The sequence below is a fragment of the Grampus griseus genome (genome assembly GCF_964374135.1).
Source record: "Grampus griseus genome assembly, chromosome: 4".
Classification (NCBI taxonomy): Eukaryota; Metazoa; Chordata; class Mammalia; order Artiodactyla; family Delphinidae; genus Grampus; species Grampus griseus.
The window spans coordinates 16,414,778-16,440,738 of record NC_138997.1 but is presented as its reverse complement, the minus strand read 5'-3'; the positions used below and the strand labels follow the sequence as shown (position 1 = coordinate 16,440,738).

Sequence of the window (25,961 nt, the reverse complement as noted above, 5' to 3'; positions counted from 1 at the left end):
CTTAAAAAGGGGTTAATAATAGTGCCTATTTCAGAACAAAATTATTGTGACGCTTAAGAGAGACACGACATACAAAGCACTAAGCAGAGTGCCTGGAAAGTAATAGAGAAGTTTAATGTTAGTGATGAGGCGGGGGCCCTCAGCAATGATACGTTCACCCTCTTCGACGGCAAGAGGGACAGTGGACCACTGCGTCCTCTGCCACAACATCTCACCCATTGCTTGAGGCGACACTGTGATTAAATACTGCATCAGGGAAGTGACCGAACCTTTGTCCACAAAGAGCTTTAGCATCAGAACGTCTTGCATTTCACTGGGCTGAGTTTGATGTCAGTGTGGAAGTCAAGCGCTCCATGTCTTCTAAGGTCTGAAGGGCTCCTGTGTATGCACTTGTCCCTTGTTACCCTACTGTGCCTAGGACCTATGAATATGAGAGTGATGTGCTGAATTGCTTTATCTGTGTATACAGAGTGCCCCAAACCTTTTGAGTCATTTGGAGGACTGGTGCGTTTGTGGCTTCGGATCAGAACTGTGAAGCAAAATAGCATGCTGGCCTGGGCAGTGGAGGGGCTGAGCGTAGTGGGCTTTTTTGCTGGGATGTTGAAGACAGATTTTTCTGAACACTTTTCAAACCTCTATGAGCAAGGGTAGGAAAAAAGGGGTCCTCGGTTTTTGCTAAATCAAGGACACATTGCTGAGCTTTTCTGTGTAGGGACTCAGAAGGCATCGAATGCTATCTCACTGCGGTGTCAGATAATTGTCCGGGGATTTGGCAAGTTCTGCTTTTAAAAACACCACCACCTTTTCAGAGCGGTCATTCCTTGGTGTTTTTTGCAGTCCCCTCTTTTCCCTCTCTGCTCCTGCTGTTTTCCCAGCCCTTTCGGATTTATTAGCCTTGCCTACAAAGTGTCAGTAACTCCCCGCTGCGAATGGCTGAGACCTCGCCAGGTGGACCCGTCTCAGATTCCCCTGAAACTGGAGAGAGTAGCCACCCTCACTCTTGTTTTCTCCACGCCCCCCTCTCAGTGGACAGCTTCCCTGACACTTAACTTGATCAAGATGTTAGTAAAATAAACAGCTGCCGTGAGGCTGAAACTGCTTGTCAACCTGCCCACCCTCTTTTCACTTCACTGTTTGGAGAGGAAACTCAGAGCTGCTGTTGATAATAAAGAAGAGAACTAAGATGTGTCTTTTTCTTCGTGGTCAGTTACACCCAGTCTTGATCACTGAGCTCTTAGTGGGTGGACCACCCTGTGCAATGTGTCACCAAACCTGTGAAACTCTGATTATGAGACACACCATTATTTTAGGTACGATCAAGGGAAGAAAAGCAGACCATGAGACATCATGGCTTTTAAGACACATCCCGATTTCAGAGATGTTAAAATGTGGTGGAAAATGTGTATCAGAGGAGGTGGAGGACAGTGAGAACTAATTCAAATGGACCGTCCCCCTGGTTACTGACGGCTCCCCTCCGCAGCCGCATCTCAGTGCAGCTGATGAGGGAGTCTGTGTGTTTTTCAACTCAGTCTCAGGGGTTATTTGTGTACTCTGTGTTATGCATGAAGTTATAGCACTGAGTTGAGACCAGGCCGAGTCACGGAAGCCCTCTCAACTGCAATATAAGTATTTTAAGTTTCCGACAAACAGAAGAATCCAGGTGTTTTCTTTGGGTCACCCTGGACTTGATAAGGTTCACGTTCCCTTTTATTTATTTAGTTAGTTAGTTGCACCGGGTCTTAGTTGTGGCAGGTGGGCTCTTTAGTTGTGGCATGCGTGTGGGGTCTAGTTCCCTGACCAGGGATTGAACCCGGGCCCCCCTGCATCGGGAGCGTGGAGTCTTATCCACTGCGCCACCAGAGAGATCCCTCACGTTCCCTTTTGAAGGAGTGATAAAGAGCTTGCTGAGGGACATTGGGGGCTTCGGCGTGCCCTCCCTGCCCCGGCCCACTCATGGTGGCATGATGGCGAGGAGAGAATCTCCAGCTCCTCTAAATTCATGGCCCTACTTATCCATTTGCTAGTGAACATCGTGCTCAGATTTACTCACTGTTTCCTCTCCTATCCAAAAGGCAGCGTTAAACATTATTGATGACTTTAATTTTACTCAAGATTCTACCTAATTATTCTTCTTCATGATCTGTTAAGCATTCAGCTTAATTAACAGTAAGCAGGTGCCCTTCCTCATACTGTAATAACTTTAATCAAGGGGATGATGGTATTTCTTTTCCTGTTAAAGACTGTTAGGTTTTAGAGAAAACTATTTCTCAGCAGGTAAAGTAACCAAAAAATTGATTGCAAACTTTGTACTAGTAAAAACATGGCATTTACCTTCATACTTACAACACTTTCTCCCTTTCTTTCAGTTTTTGGGAATAGCATTTCTTGGAATTGGACTGTGGGCGTGGAATGAAAAAGTAAGTTAAACATCGTTAAAATGCACACGTTTTGGTTGTAAGAAGCTGCACATTATATGCTGTCTCCTTTTCCTCTTTGACAACTGCCAAGTATATGGAAACATGGCTCTTTAATGAAAAAGTGCTCTTGGAAGATAACGTCACAGTTCAAAGACTCTTTAAGAATGGAGCCTAAATTGGTCACTCGACAAGAATTTCAGTAATGCTTATAAATAATACTAAAGCACCTGTAACCTTTTTTCTCTGTTACTTTTTAAAAAACCCTTTGGAAGATTATTCAGTCCATAAAAAATGGTATTTTAGCGTGAGCATTACGTGCTGAGCTGTTAGCATGCGGTATGTATGAAGGAAGCTAGATATAATTCATGTTTGAACATCAGATAAACTTATCACTGTTGCTAATGTGAACACTTGTCTGCTGATTGAAAGTTTAAAGGAATATTCAAACTTTGTAATCAAATACAGCACAGAAAGGGCTAAATCTGGCAGGAGAAGGCTGCATGAAAATACAGTGTTCTGGGTGGTTTGTTCTGTAAACAACACACTCACGACACCACTGCCCTGTGTTCATTCCTCCACTTCGCTTCCCATCCATACCTTTCAATTTTTTCTCTGCAACTTCTACTGAAGCCAAGCTGTGGAATTCAAAAATAAACACGAACTCCTTTTTGCTTCCTTCTTTGGATGTGAGATCACTGGCAGCGTTTTATCTGTTCTGGTATTTGGCTACACAGTGAAGTTTTGTTATCTCCCACCTGTGAGAGTGAGTGAGTAGATGGATTGCTTAAAAGTTGTAAACTAAGACATTGGCTGAAATTTCCCCAGAAGACCATTCTCTTATCACTTTGGTATTTCACCCTCTGAGCTTGACCAAGGCCCAAAGTCAGGAGTTCCTTTGAAGTATTTCATGTACTAAGAAAGAAGAGAAAAACTACGAAAGTCCAGCAAACAAAAGCCCTTCAGACGTAGGAAGGAATTTCCACAGGTAAAACAATGTTTAGATAGACTGCGTCCAGTAAGTTCAAAATAAATCCAGAGTTTTGAAATTGAACCACCCTCTGTTTATTTACGTAATACTTCTACAGAGTGTGAAAAGTTCTATGGAAAATGAACCACCTTCCAGCCACCTTAGGAGGAAGGGCGGGGATTATACGTCAAGGGAGACAAATTACGTTCCCAAAACAGAGGTAATTTTATCTCTAGAAACTGTTCTGTTGAATACTGGCCTTCTGGTTTAGGATCAGCTTCTGCCTCAATCCCCTTGTAAGCTTGGAGATTTGTATTGGTGGAATCTCGGAAATTCCACTTTTAGAAGCCCTCTGTTTGCTTCGATGACAGATCATACAGCTCTTTATAACTCTCCTTTATCAATCCATTTCTATCAGCTCTGAAATGATGCTGGAAGGCATTATATGAACTCATTGTCTATTCTAGCAATACATAGAAAATTCATTGTTTTGAAGGTTTTTTTTTCTCTTTGTGAAATATAGTTATCCTTTTGTTTCATCAGTTGCCCCAGATGTCTCTTCTCTGATAAAATCACAAAATTCTAAAACTGGCAGTGTCATACAAATAGCAGAGCAAGGGAATGATGCGGTCTCTAGGGAGGGATGAAATAGCAGTTCCCTCTTTTGTCAGGGCCAGTGGTGTCAGCAAATGAAAGGTTTCTCTGGAGAGCTGAGGTTACTTGGCCAAGGTTACCCAGCTACTGTGTAGCAGGGCTCTGTGAGCTGGGACCAAGCGGAGGCAGCAGAGGGTAGATGACGCGCAACAGCCCAGTTTGGTGTGCGCTGGCCACGCGTCTGGGCCCTGAGCCTGAGGTTGAGGATGCAGCAGTGAGTGATGCAGAGTCCCTGCCCCGTGGGGCTTGCGTTCTAGTGGGGGCCTCGGCAGTAAGCAGTCAGCTTGCCAGGAATACGCGCGCAGGTATGGTGAGTGCCGCTGAGAAACGTCAGGTGTAGCGTAAGGGCTAGTTAGAGAGTGGTGGGGAAAGGGGTCTCTTTTAGGTAGAGTAGTTGGGAACAGCCTCCCTGAGGAGGGGGCACTGGAGCAGAGACCTGGATGAAGTTAGAGGGATCTGCATAGCACTAGGGGAACAGCATTCCAGGCAGAGGGAATAGCAAGTATGATGGCCCTGAGTCTCAGGGACTTAGCGATTCCAAGGAACAGGAAGAAGGCTGGTAGGACTGGAAGGGAGAGAGCCAGAGCAAGAAGAAGTGAGGATGTGGAAAGAGAGGCAGGCAGAGCCCGGAGCCGACAGCATCCTGCAGAAGTTGGATGAGAGGCGGTCACCGGGGCATTTTGGTAAGGGCGTGTCCTACTCTGGCTTTTGTTTTAAGATCGCTCTGGTTGCCGTGAGGAAAAAAGAAGCACAGCTCTAGGCGGAACAGACCAGAGTTCAGATGCTGACCCCTCCATTTCCGTCGGTGTGACTTTGGGCAGCTGCACTAACTTATCTGAGATACCCTTGCCCTGTTTATGCAGGGGCCGCTCATGTCACCTCATAGGGTTGCTGTGAGGATGAAATGAGATGGCTCCCAGCACAGCGCCCGGTGTGAGGTAAATGCCCTCTGGAGACATGGTTCCCTCCCCTGGATGCATTGCTACAGTACGTCCACTCCTACATGGGGAAAGGAGCAGACGGTGGCTTTGAAAGCTGCCTCAAGTTTTAGGAGAGTTCCAGGCTCTGATCCATGGACCCGAGAACTGGCTTTGTGTTGGAGTCTCTTAAGGAGGATGTGATGTGCATTGATGGACTTGGTAACTGCAGAGGCTACTCTGTTGAAGCCCTTCGGGTTACCTTCTAAGCTAGACCAGGCCTCGGATGGGATGACGTTCTGAGGTGAACCACAGCCGGCCAAGGGCGGCAGCTGCATGCACCTGCAGGGCGGATCACACCAGCCCATGAATCAGTAAATCCCCCCAGTGGAGATGTGGTGACATTTACTTGAAAAGAGGCCTAGAGAGTAAATCCCCAAACTGGGTCACAGCTGGAAGGATCAGATTTCCTTCACAGATGGGGTTTTGCACTTCTTCGTGTGGAGTACAGAAACCTTGGAGGCAAAAGTTATTACCCCTCATACTTACTTAATACCAGGCTGGGTTTTAAACCTAGGACTGAATATTACAGTTGAATATTAGACATAATAATTAAATAATTTATATTATCTAAATTCCAAATAGACTGTCGAGATGCAAAGAATGAGTGTGTCTCCAGAGGGAACTGGTTTGTGTGCAGTTTTTCAGAAATCATAGGATCTGCTGTTTTAGAAGGAACATTAACCATCGTGTAGCGTGAATCACCTCTACAACAGGCTTGGCAACTCATTCATTCAAAGAACATTTGCCGAGCACACGGCATGGGGCAGGGCTTGCGCTGGGCTCTGGGCAAGTAATTCCTCAGGGAATTGAGGGTCTAGGAAAGGCATGCATATATACATAAAACATATACACGTAGAAATAAAACAAGGCATTGCCACAATGCTAATTTGGAGTGTATAGAAGTTTAACAATTCCTTTGGCAAAGTGCTCAGACCTTCTCTCTCTCTGGGTTTCTCTTACTGTTAGAAAGACCTTCCTCCCACCCCATTAGAATCATGTCCTACTAGCCTACTAGTTTTCCTTCCTTGAATGTGGGTCTGCCCTGTTGGATCCCACAGTAAGTCCTTCTCCGTATTAGTCCTTGGTTCCTTCTGAGTTTCCAGGCTGCACATCTGCTTCTCTCTGGGTGGAGCCCTTTCATGAGCACCAGGGAGAGGGTGCTTTAGGGGCCAAAGAGGGTATGGCTGGATCATGTCCCTTCTCTCCTGTCTGCTGTCAGTGCAGCTTGCGATCACACAGTTAATCACCAAGAGTCCCAAATTGGTCTCAGATCCAGCTAGGTGTCCTCCGTCCATCCCACATCTGGCTGATTTTCAGAGGCAAATGCAAGATTCCAAATTGACCCAGTTATATTCTACCTGCGTGTCTACCTGCTAAGGCCCAAAGCTGTCATCCAGCACATTCCCCGTTCCATTTAGCTTGGCTTTAGCTGTACTTTTAATCAACCTCCTCCCTCAATTCCTTCTTTGAACTCAGGCCTGCCTTTAGCTCTCTGTCCCAGTGCCACCTGGCAAATTCAGATTCAGTAGGTCTGGGGTAGACACCCCAGGGAGGCTCTCTTTTAGCAAGCCTCTTATATTGTTCTGATTGCAGTCAAGTGTAGTTATCACTGATAGAAGCCACTGATACATTGAGCAGGCCAAGGGCAGAACCCAATGACATGTCACTAGAACTTTGCTTTGGGGTTGACACTCATTCACTTACGTGTGCCCTTGGGTGTCATTAGTCAAAGAATTTCTAGTCCATCTACTTGTCATTACATCAGACTGTCTTTCTGCATCTTGTCTTTTTCTCTGAATAACCAGCCTAGGACTTATTTCACCCTGGCGCTTTCTTATTGAAACCATATGGGTCCTGAAGCACATCATTTCCTCACCCAGGTGCCCTGAAACTCTTACCAGCAAAGCAAGGACTAAGCCATGTTTTATCATTCCTCCCTTCCAGGAACACTTGCCTCACTTGGCTTCCAAGAGATCACACACTTCTGGGTCTCCTACCTCGTAAGCACTGCCTTCTCACACTCCTTTGCAAGGTCCAGCTCGCCTCTCGGACCTCTGAATTTTGGAGAAACCCCTCTCTCTCTTCACTCTTGCTCTGGGAGCTCTCATCCAGGCTTGGAGCGTTAGGTACCATCTGTCACTGATGACTTCCAAATTTAGATATTTGGTCCCGGCCTCATCTGAATCCCAGACTCGTCACATCCGCAAGCCTACCCAGCATCTCTGCTTAAATGCCCACCGGCCTTTGGAAGCGTAAGAATCCAAAGCAATGCTCCTGATTTCTCCCCGCAAACCTGCTCTTCCCAATTGTAGGAAATGGCAGCTCTGTCCTTTCACCCACTTGGGTGTTCGTGACACCCTTCTATCTCTTCTTCTCATACTGTGTTCAGTCTCTCAGCAAACACCATGTGTCTACCTTGAAACTACATTGAGAATCTGATGTCTTTGTACCACCTGCACGGCTATACCTTGATCTAAGCTGCCACTTTTTGCCTGTGTTAGTGCAGAAGCCTCTGTTGTTTCCCTGCCTCTGCTGTTGTGCCTCTACTCCCACCCCAGGCCAGAGTGATTCTTTTAAATGTAAGACAGATGCTGTCATTTCTCTACTCCAAACCCTCCAGTGCACTTACTGTCTCGCTCAAAGCTGTGTGTGGTGCTCCCTCACTTCTGAGACCTTATTTCCCACACTGTGCCCTCCCCTGATGCACTGTAGCCCCCATTCATCATCTTGCTGTTCCTCTGACATCTCAGATGGACCCACCACCCCAGGCCCTTTGCACTGCTCTTCCCCTACCTGACGTCCTTTCCTTCCTGGTCTCTGCTCAAATGTCACCTTCGTCTGTAGGTGAAGGTGAAGCAGCCACTCTCACCCCAATCCCAGCCCTTTTCCCCTCTTCCCTGTGTTTTTCCCCCTCTGTGTTTTCATAGGACTTATCACTTCTGTGCTAACAAGGATTCCCCCCGCCCCAAGAGGGACTTTTGTTTACTGCTACACTCTAGTACTTAGAACGTTAACTGGCACGTAATAGACGTTCGTGAATGAATGAGCGAAAAGGGAAGATGAAAGCATTCTTTTAAACCCTGGCTCTATCACGCAGTATAGAAGTCAGTAGTCACCTCAGATCTCTAGTAAGCATGTTATCAGTTCTTACAGCCTAAAAGGAAGTAAAATTACATGTGGTTTCTGAAGTCTGATATGATAGGGGTTCAGTGTTAGAAATAGCAGATTTCTTACATCCATTAATTCTGGATATCAGGGGAAAATTTTATTTATTTCTGGCATAAAAGTGGGACTCTATATATGATTATCTTGATTCGTGGAAAAACTAGGGGTACCTTTCCTCTTCCGTTTTGCCTAATGTTTATGCCTTCCCCCACCCACTTTCGCGTGGCTTGTGGGATCTTAGTTCCCTGACCAGAGATGGAACCCGGACCCTTGGCAGGGAGAGCTTGGAGCCCTAACCACCGGACCACCAGGGAATTCCCGTGTTTACGCTTTTTACTTAATTCTCAGGTCGGGGCCAGAGGCCGAGCGACAGATCACTGACAGCCGCCAGCGAGGCGGCTGCCAGCAGAGCTATTGAGGGCTAGGGGGAGACTCGGCTCTTCCGAGTGGGAGAAGTGCGCTTCCCTGGTCCTCAGTGTGAGCTCCTGGTTCCTGTTGGGCGTCCTGCCACCGCTTCCCCAGCACCAGCCCCCTGGGCGGAGGGGGTGCCGGGCCTGGCTTGTCTGACCTGAAGACTCCTCGAGGCCAGGAGCCCGTCTCCTTCACCGCTTTATGCTCGGGTCTAGCATCGTGCCTGCTATACTGCGGATGCCGTGTTGCTTGTGACCAAGTGAATGAGAATATGCAAGAGTGCCCCCCACGGGCTCTCCCTCCCTGAGTCCCCTCTCTGCTCCTCCAACCTCCTCGCCTGGCCTGGCTCTGTCGGCAGCGGCTGGAAGGAGAGAGTGGGTGCACAGTCCTGCCCCAGGAGGCAGAATGGCAATGAGAAGAGCTCTAGCTTCTGTCGCTTTTCTCCCTGGCTGTCCTGGAGGCTTTGCGCCCTGACCACTGCCTGTAATTGTCAGTCTCACTTCAGAACCCTCCAGTTGCTTGCTGTCACGATCGTACAGTAGACTCGCCTTGGAAATACCTTCCCTGTTTTCCCAGGAAGGAGAAGTCAGACAAGGAGATTCCGTGATTCAGGCAGTTCTTAGCAGTAGCGGTCAAGGTAGCCAGAGGGAAGGTGGTAGGTGGAAGTGGCTACCGGGTCACTTAAACAGAAAAAGGCATGCCTCACCTGAGATACTACTTCAAGGAGACATTTCTGAGATGCTGAAAATACTTTCGAAGATGTCAGTTTATTACCTGAAATGTAGGAAGTTTGCATCTCTTTCTCAATTGTCCATGTAATCCCCTCAAGTTCTCTGTTGCAGCTAAAAATCTGAAAAGCAGGGGCTTCCCTGGTGGCGCAGTGGTTGAGAGTCCGCCTGCCGAGGCAGGGGACGCGGGTTCGTGCCCCGGTCCGGGAAGATCCCACATGCCGCGGAGCGGCTGGGCCCATGAGCCGTGGCCGCTGAGCCTGCGCGTCCGGAGCCTGTGCTCCACAAAGGGAGAGGCCACAACAATGAGAGGCCCTACGCACTGCAAAAAAAAAAAAAAAAAAAAAAAAATCTGAAAGCCACAGCTGTCGTTCAGTACCTGGAAAGTCAGCCTATGATCTGTAGGTGCTGTACCCAGTATGGTCAGCAGACACATGAAATATGTTGGAAAAACCCTTAATTCTTCACTGTTCGTATGTCCCGGTAAACTTTGCAGAGGGATTTCTCAGGAATGAAAATTCAGGGGGGTCAAAAATTGAGTGTCTTCATTGTTTACCCTCAGATACCAGAGTCCTGCGCTCATTTTAGGCCCAAGTCCAGGCCCAGTTGTTAGACAGGGCTGGATAATAAATCGAAACCCCAAACCTAACATTGCCTCAAAGTGTCCTCCCTTGCCCAGCACCGTTAGCCTTGCGCCCCTGAAGAGAGGAAGGGCTGAGGCCTTCACCCGCCCCCTGCTTCCTCCTGTCACCCCTCCCCCGGTCCCCCTGAGGTTCCTCTACCCACTTCCTGTCAGGGCATAAGTAGGGGTGGGACTTCGCCCTCTGGGCCTGACAGCTGGTAAAGGGGATGCTGCCTTGGTCTTTTGGAAGCTTCCCTGCGAGTCCCTCTGCCTGGCGGTTCCCTTCAGCTTGGTGGACATCCCTGTTCCCCGTGGCCGCCTTGCACCCCTGCCCAGACGTGCCGTCCACCAGCTCCTCTCACATCTGCTTCTCGGGTCTCTTCTCACCCCAAGCTGCCTGCCCTGTGCTGCCGTCATCTTTTCTCCTGGGCACGCTCGTCTGGGGGTGAGGCCAGTCCCACCGGGACAGCCCTTGTCTGCCCTGCAGCCCTCCTCAACCCCAGATTTCCGGGGCAGGGGTTAGACCTCAAGCCACAGCCTCCTTCCCGGGCAGACTCAGGCCCTCCTTGTGGTGTCTCAGAGCTTCCTCAGGGGTCCCCTTGAAACTTCCTTACTAGGTTTTGAATCAAAAGAATCCTGCTCCCCTACCCAGGAAGGAGAGTCACACAGCACAGCGACTGCTTTCTCTGGAGAAATCTCAATTCCCTCACCCACTTCTTATCCACTTGGTTTCACTGAGACGTGCAAGAGAAGGAAGTCTTTGCCTGTGTGTGTGTGTGTGTGTGTGTGTGTGTGTGTGTGTGTGTGTGTGTGTGTGTGTGTGTGTGTGTGTGTGTGTGTGTGTGTGTAGGGGGAGGTTGTTTCCTACTCACTTTGGTTTTCAGATTGTTATCAGTAAAGTCTGAGGTGTGACTATCATTCTAACATCACGTTTCATATTTTTCTTAACATTTTAGAAACAAACACATGATGTTACATTGAAAACAAGAATCGGCTTGCCCACTGCTGCTGTCTCTCTTCAGACAGTAGAGCATCGTGGTTAAAACACTGCTCTGGGGTCAGGTGGCAGGGCTCAAAGCCCCTGCTCTGCCACTTTCTCACCTGGGTCACCTGGCAAGTTACTCCATCGCTGGGTCTGTGTCCTGCCGTGGATAGTACCGTACCTGGAAGGTTTACTGTGAGGGGGAAATAATGCAGGTAGCCCCGTGCCTGGCAGAGTCCGTGCTCAGTAGGGGAGCTCTTACGTGGCTTTCGTCCCAGCGTTCAGCATCTCTCGCCTGCGTCACCATGGAACCTAGCGGCTCCTTAGCTGCTAGCAGCTGTAGCAGGTGTAAGTTTCCTTAGCACCTACCCGCTGCCCAAGGAGTAAGCTTTCTAAATGCACAAATGACCCTCCTCTGCTCAAAAGGCCTTCAGATTCAAACCCTGCCCCGCTCCACCAACCTCTGTCTCCTCTCACCACTTGTCACACTCACAGGTAGACCTCTCGGTGGGCCTGGTCCTGCCGCTTTGTCTCTGTACTTGCTGACGTGACCTTCTGCCCCTCCTGTCTACACCCCCATAACACACACTGCTAATACCTCTGCCCAGCGCACTCCTGCTAACTTGTCTTCCCTCTAGACTAACTCCTGACGGTGTCACCATACGTTTTCTCCGAATACGCATGACTAGCACAGCACCCGGCACCTCTCAGGTGATTCCTGTTTGCTCAGGATCTGAATGAGTTGTGTATCTCTGAAGCCCTAGAATACAGTGATCACCTGCCACTAGGCTAGACTTTTTTTTTTTTTTTCGCCTTAGTTGCAGGGCCACCGTGATCAGAGCCTCTATTACATATTTCAGTTTAAACTTTTTACTCAGGAATATTCCTGGGTATGTCTCTCATCTTCTGAACGTGCAAATGAAATATCTGGAGAGTGGCTAGGAACACGCTGGATTTCTGAAAAGCGACACTTTTGCAAGTGGCTGTTTCCTTGTTCAGAGAGGCAGTCACTCCCACCAGGGTGGTGATGGTAGTTTCCCGGCCTGAGAGTGGTACCAGCGAGGGGACTTGGTGCAGCTGTCCTCCCCGGTGGCTGCTTGATTGCAGGAGTCTATGGAGCCCTGAGATACAACTACCCCTCCTTTTCTTTCTCACCACAAAAGCAGGCCGTGGCCATTTTTTATCTGCAAGAAGGGATTACTTGAATCTCACCGATGACCTTTTCTGACAAGATAAAAATGGAAAACCACACATCTTGAAAGCGTCCAGTCTTCCTTTAACCTTACATCTCTTTGCCAGGCCACGAGTTATGCTACCCCTACACCCTCACATCTCCCTGAACTCAGGTCCCAGCGAGCTCCCATTCCTCTGCGTCCTCTCTCTGGATCCTGCAGGAATTCCTTAGATACATGGGTGTTTTGGAGTTTGCAGTGTGGCTTTGCCCTGTAACATTCCTTGAGGATCTCCGATGAATTGTTAAGGGGCACGTTTCCCTGTGCCCCTGTGTCCCAGCTTGGACTTCCTGTGGACATTGTTTCAAAACCCATCGCCAGCTCTCCAGGGCCATCCTCTCTGAGTAGCTCATTTTCTTGAAAATGTCCTGTCTCGTCATTCTTTCTCAGGTAGGGAAATGCTTCTCCCCCTCTTACTCTAGGAGAAGTGTTGCCAGTTTCACCCAGGAGTAGTTTAGGGAGGGTGGGTGAGTCAGGGCCCAGGGTCATAAATCTCCAAGGGGTCCATCTGGCCTGGCTTTGGGTGCACATTCCATTTGCCTGTCTCTCTGTTTCTTATCCAGCAATTGGAAGGAATGCGCCTGTATATGCCAAAGCAGAAGAGTCCCAGACTTTAGGGGCTTATTAATGCTATTTTTGCATTTCTTTGCTGAGTTGAGAGAGAAGAGACTGAAGGTTGCCAGGTGGCACACAGAGGCTGCTCTGTGCTGGTGGGGAAAACCACAGACACTCCTGAGGTTTATTGGTTTGAAACCCTTCTGGAGTTTTGCTTGCGTTTTCATTTCTGCATGTGTGTAAAAACCTCTTCCGAGAAGAAATAGTGATGCTCAGAATATAGTCTTTTATCGCCGAACCCTGGGGAGGGGCTGCTTAAATTCCAGAGACTGTTGAATGAACGAGGTGCTGATGGGGAGATGGAGGGTGGAGGGTGGAGTCATATCCTTACTGAGACTTACCATGTTCATCAGACCATTGGAGGACGAGATCTCGAAGGCAATGGGACATGGTTTAGTAACTGGGAAGTCGTTCAGGAGCCATGAATCTTCAGCAACCAGCGTGCGCAGTCAGCTTCTTGGCAGCGGTGGTATCCCTGGCCTGGTTCAGTGTGCAGCATCCCGGCCACGTGGCTGCCGGCTGCTGGGCATGCTCTCCGCTACTGGCTGACTTCTCACTGCTCCTTTCTCCGCTGCGCTGCTTCTGTGTACTCTCAGCTTCCACCCCCTCATGGCCTCTGCCTACTCCTGGCTTTTGCTTACTCATGGCCTCTTCTTTCTGCCTTTACTCTGAGTGCCTTTTAGGTGACTTCCAGTTTCTCAAGAAAGAAGATTGATTGGCACGTCGGTTCCTGCCACCTCCTTTAGACATGATCATCCAGTGTGGCCACGGAGCTTCTTAGAAGGGGGTCAGGCAGGGCAAGTGCCAAAGCAGAATGGATTCCTCTCCAAAGCCGTTGGGTTAGAGGCCCCTCCAGTGTGCTTTCTGTAGCATCTGATGTCTTCCTCTTGGTCCAGTATAGTCGTGATGATAACGACGATGTTGATAAACTTTGATTGAATTCTCGTTATGTGCCAAAGACGGCATAGTGTTTGGATTTAACTTAGATCATTTCCTACATCCTCACGATAACCTTATGATGTAGGGTACCATTTCATAGATGTGGAAATTGAGGCTTAGGCAGGTTTGGTAGCTTAACCGAGATCACACAGGTAATAGGTAGTGGAACTGAGATTCAAGACAAGGTAGTCTGTATTGCGATGCCCCGTCTGTCTGTCTGCCCTACATCTAGCCCTTGTCCAGGCTGCCCTTTTTCTGGATTCCAGGGGAAATTGCAGGTGAGCCAGGTGGCTTGAGTACAGGGTGGCTTGTGCCAGGAGGAGGCCGACCCTGGACCGCTGTCTGCCACACCCTAGAGCAGACTTGTCTAAGTAGCTGGAATTTCAGAGTCTCCCTTGTATGGTGACAGATACACATCAGTACATTTTTTGTTTGTTGGCTTTCTAAACTTCTGTTGTAATGATATTGCCTCAGCCGTGTTCCATTAATGTGTCTTGTTTCTTCTTAGACTCATCTTGGTCTCCTTGCTAAGTCTGAGAGATACTGTCTAGTACGTAGGGGTTAATGGAAATCTCCTATTTTCCTTGGCAGTCATCTCTTAAAGGCTCCACACTGATATGCCAAAAGCTAGTTGTCTAACAGCCAATTTGTGGAATGGCTAATTTGCTGAAAATATTTGTTTTAACTTTTTAAATTGACTGCGCTTCATTTTGTCTTTACAGCAGCACTTGGTTACGGTCGATTTGTTTTTGCCTCTGCTGCCCCAACAGCTGTAGACTTGGAGGAGATGAGTGAGGGTCACAAGAATATAGGTACAGGTGTATACAGTATGAATATGAAGAATTCTTACGGATGTTCATTTATACTAGTTTTTTTTAATGTAATCTTCATGTATTAACAAAGGATATGTGTATGAGAAATCCTCCTTTTATTCTTGACTCTATAGTATTAGAATATATTCTTCTTGTGACCTGCAATCTTGGTCTCTGGCTCTCTCTCTTATTCTCACTCCTTCCTTTTCTGTCTTTGCTGCTCCTGGTCAGAATTCCACCTTCACGTCAGCCCTAACAAATGGCTAAAGGAATAAGTACTTGTGGACAACTGTTCCGCTCTTCATCCATTTATCCTTATTCCGGTTAGATTCAGCTTCATAGGATGCTATTTTCTGACCTTACGCACAAGGCCAGTACCCTTGACGTCTTTAACTCCCAGGGCGTTGCTGCAGGATCCAGGCAGGAGGAGGACTTACTACTGGGGTGCAAATTCAGGCTCTGTGTGTGCTCTTCTCACATCAGCAGCAGCTCTGGGTACAAAGGAGAGTAGCCAGATAACGTTTTGTATTGGTTTATTTTTTCAATAAGTTTGAGTTCTAAAAAGTGGTTATTTAAACCCAAGGACTGACCATTCAAGTCAACGTGGAGAACTGGAGCTGAAATCATGTACGTGTCATTGGTGACGTAGGCAAAACCTAAAAGTTCCTTCCAGAACTGATTGTTTCATTAGTGATGCTGAATTGATAGTGAGTCAGCGTGAAGGAGATTATTTACACTGGCTCAGTTGCTGTGTTGACTGGAAACGTCAGCCATCTGAGTAAAGGTATCATTAAATCCAACACTGCCCTCTATACTCCCCACCCCGCCCCATCTGCTTCCCACCCCCGACCCAGTACTCTTTTCCAGGGTAGATTGTGAGCTTTCGTTTTGGTCGTGTGTGTGCTCGCACGCACATAGATGCAACACTAAAGCACAGTTTATTCGAAGCTGTCGTGTCGTGTGGGACTCCTCAGGTGCAAATTCAGATCCAGATACAACCACTCTATGCGATCAAGGGGTCTGAGGATCCTGAGTGACTCACAGGACTCACGGTCAGGCCAGGGCTTATAATACCGTCAGGATTTTCTTCCCCTACCCTCGTTCTTTGCTTGTCCCGCTACAGACTGACTTTCTCCACAAGGTGAAAAACACGCTGCACATGGCTCCAGAGTTGGGCCATTTACAGCCTCTGCCGCTAGAGACAGATGCCTGTTCCAGATCCTGGTGTCGGAGGCAGGGAATTTCAGGCTTTCCGACTCCTGCCGGGGCGGTGGGGTCACGTGAGAGCTGGCAGCTCTGAGGTGGTGGTGGAGTGGGTTTGGGAAGAAGGAATCCTCACAAGAAGAGGGAGGCGCTGTTCCCTGAAGGAGAGGGTGGCGCACACAGGTGCCCGGAAGATAAGGTGTCTGCCGCTGGTGTGCTTGCACGTTCCTCAGGATTTACCACGAATCTGAATGCCTGTTTTAAATCACTTGGCAGACTTAACTGTAATATTGGATTTTTTTTTTCTTCCGGCTTCTTGTCAACTACAAGCTTTAATTATAATCATTCTTCAGCTGGCATGTCCTAGCGCTTCTTACTCATCTGTCAACTTGAGTTTAACACAGTTAAGGAGTCCAGGGAAAGACCCCGTCTTTGAGACAGCAGAAGGCTGAGCTGTCAACTGCCTGTCGGTTTTGTAGTCCCCAGTCATTGTTGCCAGGATTATGTTCAGCTCCTCCTTGGTTTCTCTGTGTAGTTAGAAACAGTAAGACTGCTCCTCAGTGAGTATTTGGAGACACTGCACAGGTGAAAGAGTAGGTCTTTTTTCCATCCCCATCCAGGTTAGCTATCCTAATCCTCAGGAAAAGAAAACTGGGCCTTGACTGCCGTACTTTGTGTTTTAAGATTCAGGTTAGTTTGCGGCTGACAACTACCTGGGATCCATTAAAAATTAAGTTTTTGGTTGTCTTTTCTGTCCTCTGCAGAATATGATTTCCTACAAGCTCCCAGTATCTGTCTCCAGCCCTGTCTTTTGCCAGAATGTGGGATTAAATGAGTAGAACCTTCAGTCCAGCTCAGCCCCCAAATGATTGTTGTTTCCATGGAAACAGTGGAAGGCCTCTCAATTAAAACTGCCCCTGCAGGCTGGGGAGGGTAAAAGTATGAAAATGAGTTTGAGAAGCCAAGTTCTCATCCTCCAAATTAAACCCAGAGAGGACAGTGCTCCAGGAATCTACTGACAGTTGGGACCATACTTTTTTTCGCCTTTTGGTGAGGGAGGGTCTCGGTATTTCAGGCACAGGTGTGTGTTGGTTTGCTTGTTTGGCTAAATTCCTCAGGTAACTGTCCTGTTATCCATGGAGCTCTTTGTGTACAGCCGTGGAGCATGGAAGAGTGTTTGGGAACAATCTGATTTTTGCTCAGACTTTGGTGTGAATCACAAATAAAAAGTCCATTAAAAATGGATGAAATCATAGAATGGTCTTAAAACTGGAAGGAACCTAAAGGACAGTAGGTGCCAGGTTCCCCTCCTCTTCGAGAATCCCTCCTGGAGCACGGCTGAGGGAGGTTCACAGCTTCAGCTCCCGCCAGGGGAAGCCCATGTTTCTCAGGCCGCCTTCTCTGCCCCACTGCTGGAGACCCACTGGTATTAGAAAGGCCTCTTTATGCTGGAACTGACATCTTCTCCTGTCCCTTCCAGCTCTGCTGCCTCTTTTTGGTGCCAAGTAAATTGAGTCTAATTCTTCTTCCATAATTATATTGACTTTTTTTTTTTTTTTTTTTTTTTTTTTTGCGGTAGGCGGGCCTCTCACTGTTGTGGCCTCTCCCGTTGCGGAGCACAGGCTCCGGACGCGCAGGCTCAGCGGCCATGGCTCACGGGCCCAGCCACTCCGCGGCATGTGGGATCTTCCCGGACCGGGGCACGAACCCGTGCCCCCTGCATCGGCAGGCGGACTCTCAACCACTGCGCCACCAGGGAAGCCCAATTATGTTGACTTTTTAAAGTTTAAGAATGTTATCACACACCCTCAAAGTCCTCTCCTCCCCTGGCTGAGCAGGTCTGAAACATTAAGACCTTAAATATTACCACCTCTGTTTAAAGGCATTCTGAGGGGAGAAGTTGATTTCCTTCCAATTCTGGACCCTCACCACTGTCGCTTAGATTTTGTTTGACTTCTGGCAATTTTTGTTTTTTCTCAGCATCATTTGGGTAGGTGGAGAATTGGTTACAGTATTTCTGGGTTTTCCTTTTTCCCCCCTGGAGTATTCATAGTTCAGAGCTTGGAAATCTAAGAAACACAAGGTTGGATCAAACCATTGATCTGTGCAGTTTCACGAAGGGTGTGGTTGCCTCGTATGATGTCACCCCAGACATTAGTGAATACACCCTACATTCCTAAGTGTTTAATAATCTCTCATTTTTCATCTCTGACTTCATTTAAACTCAGCCCTTCATCTCTGACTTTATTAATCTCAGCCCTTAATCTCAGCCCTTACTCTCAGCCCTTACTCTCAGCCCTTCATCTCTGACTTTATTTAAACTCTGGCCTTTTTCATAAGGTTAAAGTTGTGCATTTTAGGAGTCCTTTGTGCCTCATACGTGTTCTATTATTAGTATCCTATTATTGTCCTTAAAGTGATTCCTGCCTACCCTGCGCCCACCCCTGCAAGAAACAGAAACCTTATAAACAAAATTCTCTTGTTCAGTGTTCCTCCAACCTTAAAATGGGTCAAAACATAGAAACCCTAAACTCAGGTGTTGATTAGTACTGACTGAAAAGTGCTGGGAAGCAAGTACACAGCTTCCACTTGGTAGAGAAAGATTATTGAAGTAGACATTCTGTTCTGATTCTAAAAAATCAATAGCTGTGTGACCTTCAGCAAATCACCAAACTTCTCTAGGTTCCGTTTTCCTCAAGGATAAAATGAGATGAGTATTCCTGTTTTTCCAGGTTGTTGGGAATGCTTTGAAAACAAATTGTTTAATATTAAGACTTTACAGCAAACTATACCATGGTACTCTGGGGGTATTTTGAGAGCTCAAAAGAAATTTAATAAGATAAGAAAATAAAGTACTGATGATATTGGGTATTTAAGACTCACATACCTCCACAATTTCAAAATAGCAGTAGCTGGCCTCTGTAAGAATGAATAGTAAATATATACCTTCCATCATAGAGGAAAACATCTCATAAAATTTCTAACTTAGGTTCTGGGTGGTATTTGATGTGGTATCACACTTAAGGGAGAAGAAATTTCTGTAAAGAAGTGGCATTGTTTGTGGAGAAATGAAATTACTCTGGGTCCTTTTGGCAGGAGAACAAACGGGTTGCAAGCCAGGGAGTAACCTTTGATTTTTAAGTCATTTAAATGAGGTTAAGGAAATACGCTAATAACTCAGTGTGGGACAGCCATGGGCACAAACCACCCAGGTGGGCTTTGGGGATCTGAGCCGGATAGGGTCTCCCAGGGAGCTCAAGGGTGGACCTGAGGTGAGTTTTCCCTGGAAAACTTTTAGGGGCTTGTGGCTGGGACTGGCTGCCCTGTTAGCTTTAAGATTCCAGCTTTCCCCTATTTCCTGAGAAGCACCAGTGATTTGAAGGTGGCCCTCGTCTGGCATCTGCGTGCCCTGGGGGTGTAAGAATGACAGACACCTCCTGGGTGTTGAGAGGTGTCTTTCTTACACATCTGTTTTTCACTCAGACCACTTAAATTTGGAGATGTAGAAAGCAAAGTAACATCCACGTCTTCTCCATACAGGGTCTGGGGACGGTTTCTAGGGGTCATGTCTTTGCTTTATGTAATTTTACCGAAAATATGAACCCACCTTGACCTTGGAAAGTAGTTTTTCTTTTCTTTTGTTTTATCTATCTCCCTATCTATCTATCTATCTATCTTTCTTTCTTTCTTTCTGTCTGGCGGTGTTTCTTGATGTGATGTGGCAGTCAGATACCTCTCAAGGTTTTCTTGGGGTGGGGTGGGGAAAGACAGTGGCAGTCATCTTTTCATGATAGAAAACTGACCCCGCCTCCTGGCACCCTGTTGTGTGTTCTTTTCCGCTTCCAGGGAGTTCTGTCCAACATCTCTTCCATCACCGATCTTGGCGGCTTTGACCCAGTTTGGCTCTTCCTCGTGGTAGGAGGAGTGATGTTCATTCTGGGATTTGCTGGGTGCATTGGAGCTCTACGGGAAAACACTTTCCTTCTCAAGTTTGTAAGTACCGCACTCTGCTCTCAGGTTGAGAGCCAAACTCTCATCTCACATCAAAAGGACACCCTGTCTACCAGCAAGAGTGAGCCGTACCGAAGGCACTGGCGAGCATGTGGCCTGGGTAATGCTTTTCTTTTAGGAGGGCTTTCTAGATACCCACCCTCCATCCTCCTCTGCCCCTGCCTCCTTAATAATATCAGCACCGGCCCCTCCCCATGCCATCCGTGGAGGCTTTGTACATGGATATCATGAGTTTGCATTCCAATCCCTAAAATCGCTTTAGGACTAAGGTAGGTCTATCTAGGTACCTAGTTTTCTTCTTTTGAATGATTTTTTGCCCCCTCTTTTAAGCACATAGTCAATAGAAAGCTGTTTAGGTAGTTGGTTTAGAGAAACCAGACGTAAGCACAGTGTCTGTGACATGTCCAGATTAAATCTGTTAAGCAGTAGGTTCTGGTGAATAAAGAGAAACAGTAAATGCATATCTCCTGTGTCCTCTGCCAGCGCAAAGGCCTCCTTTGTGTGACCAGCATAATTTTTAGATCCCTTGTGGGGTATTTGGTGTGATCATTGTCAGCATGAATATTTTTGGAGGAGGAGTTTAACCAGGGGGTAGATAAGTATTAAAAGTCGAGAATGGGCTTCCCTGATGGCCCAGTGGTTGGGAGTCCGCCTGCCGATGCAGGGGGCGCGGGTTCGTGCCCCGGTCCGGGAAGATCCCACATGCCGCGGAGTGGCTGGGCCCATGAGCCATGGCCGCTGAGCCTGCGCATCCGGAGCCTGTGCTCCGCAACGGGAGAGGCCACAACAGTGAGAGGCCCGCGTGCCGCAAAAAAAAAAAAAAAAAAAGTCGAGAATGAAAAGTAAAAGCCTTTTCCTTTGGAGATTCCTTCCTCAAGATATCAAAATGGCCTGTGTTTACTTGTGTGTGTTTGAAATCAGTTTGGTAGGTGTAGCCAGTGGTCACCTTCAGCTAAGTGTGCCTGTCTGTCTCGAGCTTGGCATTCTGGTGAGCGTCTGTCTCACAGCCCCATGTACGACAGCATCCACGCCCCTCTCCAAGAACAGAAAATGATTTTTCAAAACCCCACCATTCTGTGGGGAGGCAAGACGGTGGGACTTTGGAAGAACAGCCTTAGCGTTATATCCCCTGTTCCTAGGGTCATTCTCTACCTCAGCTGACACATCATCATCTAACTGCATTTTCATTTGAAACAAGAGCGTTGACCAGAACTAGTCCCAACGGCCCTGCCCTATGTGATTCCCTTCCCCCGCACTTCTGCCGCATCTCCTCTGGCATCTTTTCTTGAATCGCCCTAAGAAGAGCAGACGCTGTCCCCTCACTGGCCCCCTGGGCTATAGCTCATTTTGCATTTGGGCGGCCCTGCCTCCAAAAAGGTTCTGGAGGCTGTTCTGAAAGTTCATGTGACTCCTGCTAACAGGGAAAACCAAGGGATGCTTGGTGCTGTGTACAATTTGATGAGCAGTTGGTTCTCTGTTCTTTATACATAGGTCTGTGTTGGGAATAGTTTTCCAAGACTCCATTTGTCTTACACACACACACACACACACACACACACACACACACACACACACACACACACACACACACACACACACACACACACACACACACACACACACACACACACACACACACACACACACACACACACACACACTTCATTCCTCACCTAGTCTTGATCTCTGGAGCCCTCAGGAGAGCTTTGTCCCTGATTGTGACCTAACAACCTGCCAGTCGTCTTGGTGTGAGATACTTCCAAATGCTTGAGCTCACCTCACTCAGCGTTTCTGTAGCCTCATTGGGCCACAGATCATACTTACTACTGGCCACTATTTTATCAGCGTTAGTCTCCTTGCTCCCCTTTAATGTGACTTAATTGCATATAGTTTCGTTTATAAGGGTAGCCTGTTTAATATAGTTGATGATTTTTGTAGTTGAAGATACCAGAGTTAACTGAACGGGCAGAAATACATACATTTCTCTAGATTGGCATCTTAATTTATGAAGTCCCACATTGGAAATGAAGAGAACTGTGTTGTTTCTTGGCTTTTTTAAGTCTTGGAGAATATTTTAAATGCCCTCTCTCTCCATTTAGTACAAACAGTCAAAACTGGCCTAGAATATGCTTTGAAGCAGGAGCTATGAAGGAAGTAGGAAGTAATGTCAACATGGCTCCAAACAGCTTCAAACATCTGATGTCATAAGGCTAAGAGAACTGCTGGGGGGAAATCCGGGAGCTTCCTGACTGACTGAGGCCCTTGGATGAAGCCTGGGAGTCAGTCTCTGCACCTTCAGAAATGGGGGAAATTAGCTCATAGGACCCGAAGGATGCTGATTTCTGCCAAATATTTGATAAGAATTTAATTTGGACTCAATTTCTGATACATGTATTATGTAACATTATGAGAAAACTTACCAGGGTGACTGGGCCTCACCTTGATAGAGGTGAGAACAAAAATCTAATTAAAACCTTTGCCTGACCTGTGTTTTGCTACTTTGCATGTGCGCGCCTGTGAACTAGCTATGATTCTCTCATTTCTACAGTGTGATAACTGTCGTATTTACATGTGTAGAGTAGTACCCGATAAAGGAGGGAGTCGTTTTATGCGGGGGGGGTAGGCATTGTGTGAAAGTGATAGGATTTTTCTTCTTTCCTTTTTTCTAGATTGAGGAAAGCTCACTTTGAAATTATGGGTACTACTGATGATTGTTAAGAACTGTTTAGATTCTATTTCTAAAGTGAACTCATCAAGGACAGATGACCAGGAGCTCTGTGGAACCTGAGGGGCTGAGCTGGAGCGTCTGGAATTGGGACCTAGACCTTGGGGTCCTAGACTTTGGCAGGCATTTCTTTCTTCCTTCCACCCCTTCCCTCATGGCCATCCTCCCAGAATGGCACTTGGCACCCTGGATAAACACTGCCAGATGTACTGACATCTAACGTGGAAAGACCTGACCCCCCGGTCCTTTCCTACCCTCACATAAGACTGTGGGCTCTTTGGAGGCAGAGCTGTGGTCCTACTTATCCTTGCCTCTGCAAAGCCCACCTAGGCCCGAGCCTGATCTCTTGTGGGCCATTCAGTAGGTGTTTGCTGAGTGCATAAACCATTTTTGTCTTTTATTTTCGTAAGTAGCTGTAGCTTCCTTTGCACCCGTCGCCAATATATTTTCCTCTTGGTTGGCTGCATGCTGTCTGCTCGCTGAATGTAGGCACCGCAGACCGTAGCCCCTCTACCTCCCCAGCCTCTCCCTGGGTGGCAGGAGCCCTCAGGAGCTCGGCTCAGCAGGTGGCCCCAGTGCCACCCTTCCTGCCCTTGTCCACAGAAGTTTGCCTGCCGTTTACCCTCTGGTCCTTCACAGCCTCATTTCTCGTAAATGGCTTGAGCAAAATAGTTTGAAAAGGGTGAGAACATGGGGGTGGGAGGAAGTGGAAAGAACCATGGGCGTGAGCGGGACGTTGATATGACTAAGATGAGACACTTCTGGGTCTTCTAGATGAAAGGGAAATTTCTGCAGATTTATGGGCAATTTACCTTGCAACCCATGGTCTCTGGCCTTCCTTTTAAATTCCTGTTGTCTGCGTCAGCCCGAAGTCTTCCTCTGGCTGCGCGTTGATGCTATTTAAAGTATTCTGGGCCTGGTGCTTCACAAAGGAAAGCCAGCACAGCTTGCTGTCCCAAGAAAGCCCTCAGCCCAGTGGTTTCATTTTGTTTGCATCATGGGAAATTATTTTCATGTCACAGCTGCCCCCTCCTTCCCACCCAGTTCCTCTTTGACCTCTTCACCTAAAATGAACCCATCTGCTGTTGTGCCCCGTGTCGCAGGTGCAAAGGGGAGTTAACACGGTATCTGAATCCGGAAAAGGACTGTATTGCATACAGAATCAAGGCCACAGTAACAAATGACAGGCGATCTTAAAATACTGGGCTATTTTATCTTTCAGCGTTCCAAAAGCTTACTAGAGGTAGGAGCAGGTCGTTGTTCAGGCGTCTGACGAATGCATTCATCAGGAGAAATTCATTAGGCCTTAATGTGGGTCTAATGAGGCATTCCTAGTATCCACGTCTGCTTACGGGCTTTGTTGGTTAATTACCAAATGGAACACCAGAGCCCCTAAAATGTGATTATGAAGTGATTTTTAAAAATCCCTTCTTGGAGTGTAATATTCTATTAATGAATCTTAAGAAACTGAAGGTTATCTGCTTTGGCCGTGGGTAACAACCCAATGGTATTATAAAGCTTTTTAGAAGGAAGCATTTGACTGTACAGGATCAAATCGCCCTTATAACTGTTGTCTGTGTGTGTGCCTTTTGTTTTAGTTTTCTGTCTTCCTGGGAATCATTTTCTTCCTGGAGCTCACTGCCGGGGTTCTGGCATTCGTTTTCAAAGACTGGATCAAAGACCAGCTGTATTTCTTTATAAACAACAACATCAGAGCGTACAGGGATGACATTGATTTGCAAAACCTCATAGACTTCACCCAGGAATATGTAAGTTTAAATTTGGTTTATTTTCAAGTTAAAAGCCTTCTCGGAAGGATGACCCCAATGAAAACTCCTCCTGGCTTCTGCACCTGCCAGCTGGAACCTACCTCTGACTTTTCTGCATGGGTTTTTGTCTGTTTGCTTGTGTATTTATCATTTTCTGACTTGTTCTAGGGCGTACACGATATGTACCCTAGTGGGAAATGTCTTATTTTCACTTACCTCAATTTCTACTAAGAACAAGGAAGAAAACTCTTAGGCAAAAAGGTTAGAGTCAAAGGTGCCCATTCCTATGGACATTTGAAGACGATTGTTTTGCTGTAGGTTTAACCCTGTTCTTTGGTGTTAGATGTGGGTTCTTTCCTATCCTTGGCCCCCTTTTTGATCATTCTCCACACTTCATAGCTCATAATGATATACTTAGTCGATAGAATGTTTATCCACAAAGTTCCTAGAATTGTGCCTATCCAAATATTATTATAGCGCCCGCAGCTAAAACTGAAAGTCAAGCCTTGGTGGCTTCTCACAAGTGAAGAACCTGTGGAGTAGAGCCATCCCACTCAGGTTTCTCAACATTACGACGTGACAGCCCCTGCGATGCGAACGAAGTAGCGGATGCCCTGTTCCACTCACAACGCAGAATGGTATAAACAAGGGTTCGGAAGACACAGCTAGTGCCAGAATCTGATTAGCTGAGTGACCTTGGGCTAATAGGACCTTGAGCTATTTCCCCAAGAGTAAAATGGGAATAATAGTAGCAACTACTTAACTCACGGGGATATCATGCCACTCTCATAAGACGTACAATGGTTTTATATCAGGCTTCAGGTGTTATCGTCCTACACACTGACAGGCCTTTATTTGCACGCACTGAGAAACCTGGATAAGGTGAGCAGACCTGGAGAGCCGTGTCCGTGACGTTCACGTATATGGCAGAACTGGAGGGCACGCAGAAACTCAGCGGACCAGTGGCTGTCTCTTGGTTGGACAGTTTTCCAGAGTGAGCTGGGGTCCCTTTGATAAAGGGAGGAGAGGGCTGCATCGGCGCTTGCCGTGAGGGAGGCCCCCTGCCCTCCTTAGGTGCTCGGAAGTGAGCTGAATTGTGTTGCCTTTGTTCGGTGACAGCAACGACTGTCCTGGAGCCTGCTGTCCCTCGGGTGTGAAATTAAGCCCTGTTTCATCTCCTCAGCAGGCTTCACGGTTTTGTTGGGTCATAATGGATGCAGGCTCATACCTTGCCAAGTATTATTGCTGACTAGTTTGCGTGACCAATCTGATGGAGCGTTGTAGGCAAACTGGAGATGCACAGCCCAAGCGCTCGGAGGACTCTATGAGTCGGAAGACTGTGCAGATACACGTTCTCTTGAGATGCTGTCTGCCTTATATGGAGATTCTGTTATTTCATGTGATTTCACTTTTCTCTCATGGCCTTTAATACTTGGAAGTAGCTATTGGTCTTGAAACCCTTCAAATGGTCAAGGCTTGATGTTTCTTTAACTTGGAGAAGCAGGGCTAGTCCAGCATGGGGAGTGTCAAAGGGGCTTATGGTGGAGCAGCCCTTGAATCAGGCCTCATTTAAGACCCACTGAATTGAACATCTTGTTGGATTATATTTTAATTAGATGATTGAATTTTTTTCAGGTTGAAAATGTAAATACACGCTCTTTTTTTATAAAAATTCAGAGTAGAAACAGATATAGAATGAAAAGTAAGCCTCTAAAACTTGGGGGAAGGT

The 25,961-nt window shown here is 47.2% G+C and overlaps 1 protein-coding gene across 1 annotated transcript in view; it reads left to right on the top strand.

The window, feature by feature from the left end:
* The window catches only part of TSPAN5 (tetraspanin 5), a gene marked incomplete at its 5' end in the record, with an annotated part of 175,075 nt that overhangs the window by 141,672 nt on the left and 7,442 nt on the right, over positions 1–25,961 (top strand). The window contains 3 exons of the mRNA XM_082653280.1: positions 2,367–2,417; positions 19,574–19,720; positions 24,062–24,232. Of these exons, the coding sequence (XP_082509406.1) occupies positions 2,367–2,417; positions 19,574–19,720; positions 24,062–24,232 (369 nt within the window). The remainder of the gene's footprint in view (positions 1–2,366; positions 2,418–19,573; positions 19,721–24,061; positions 24,233–25,961) is intronic.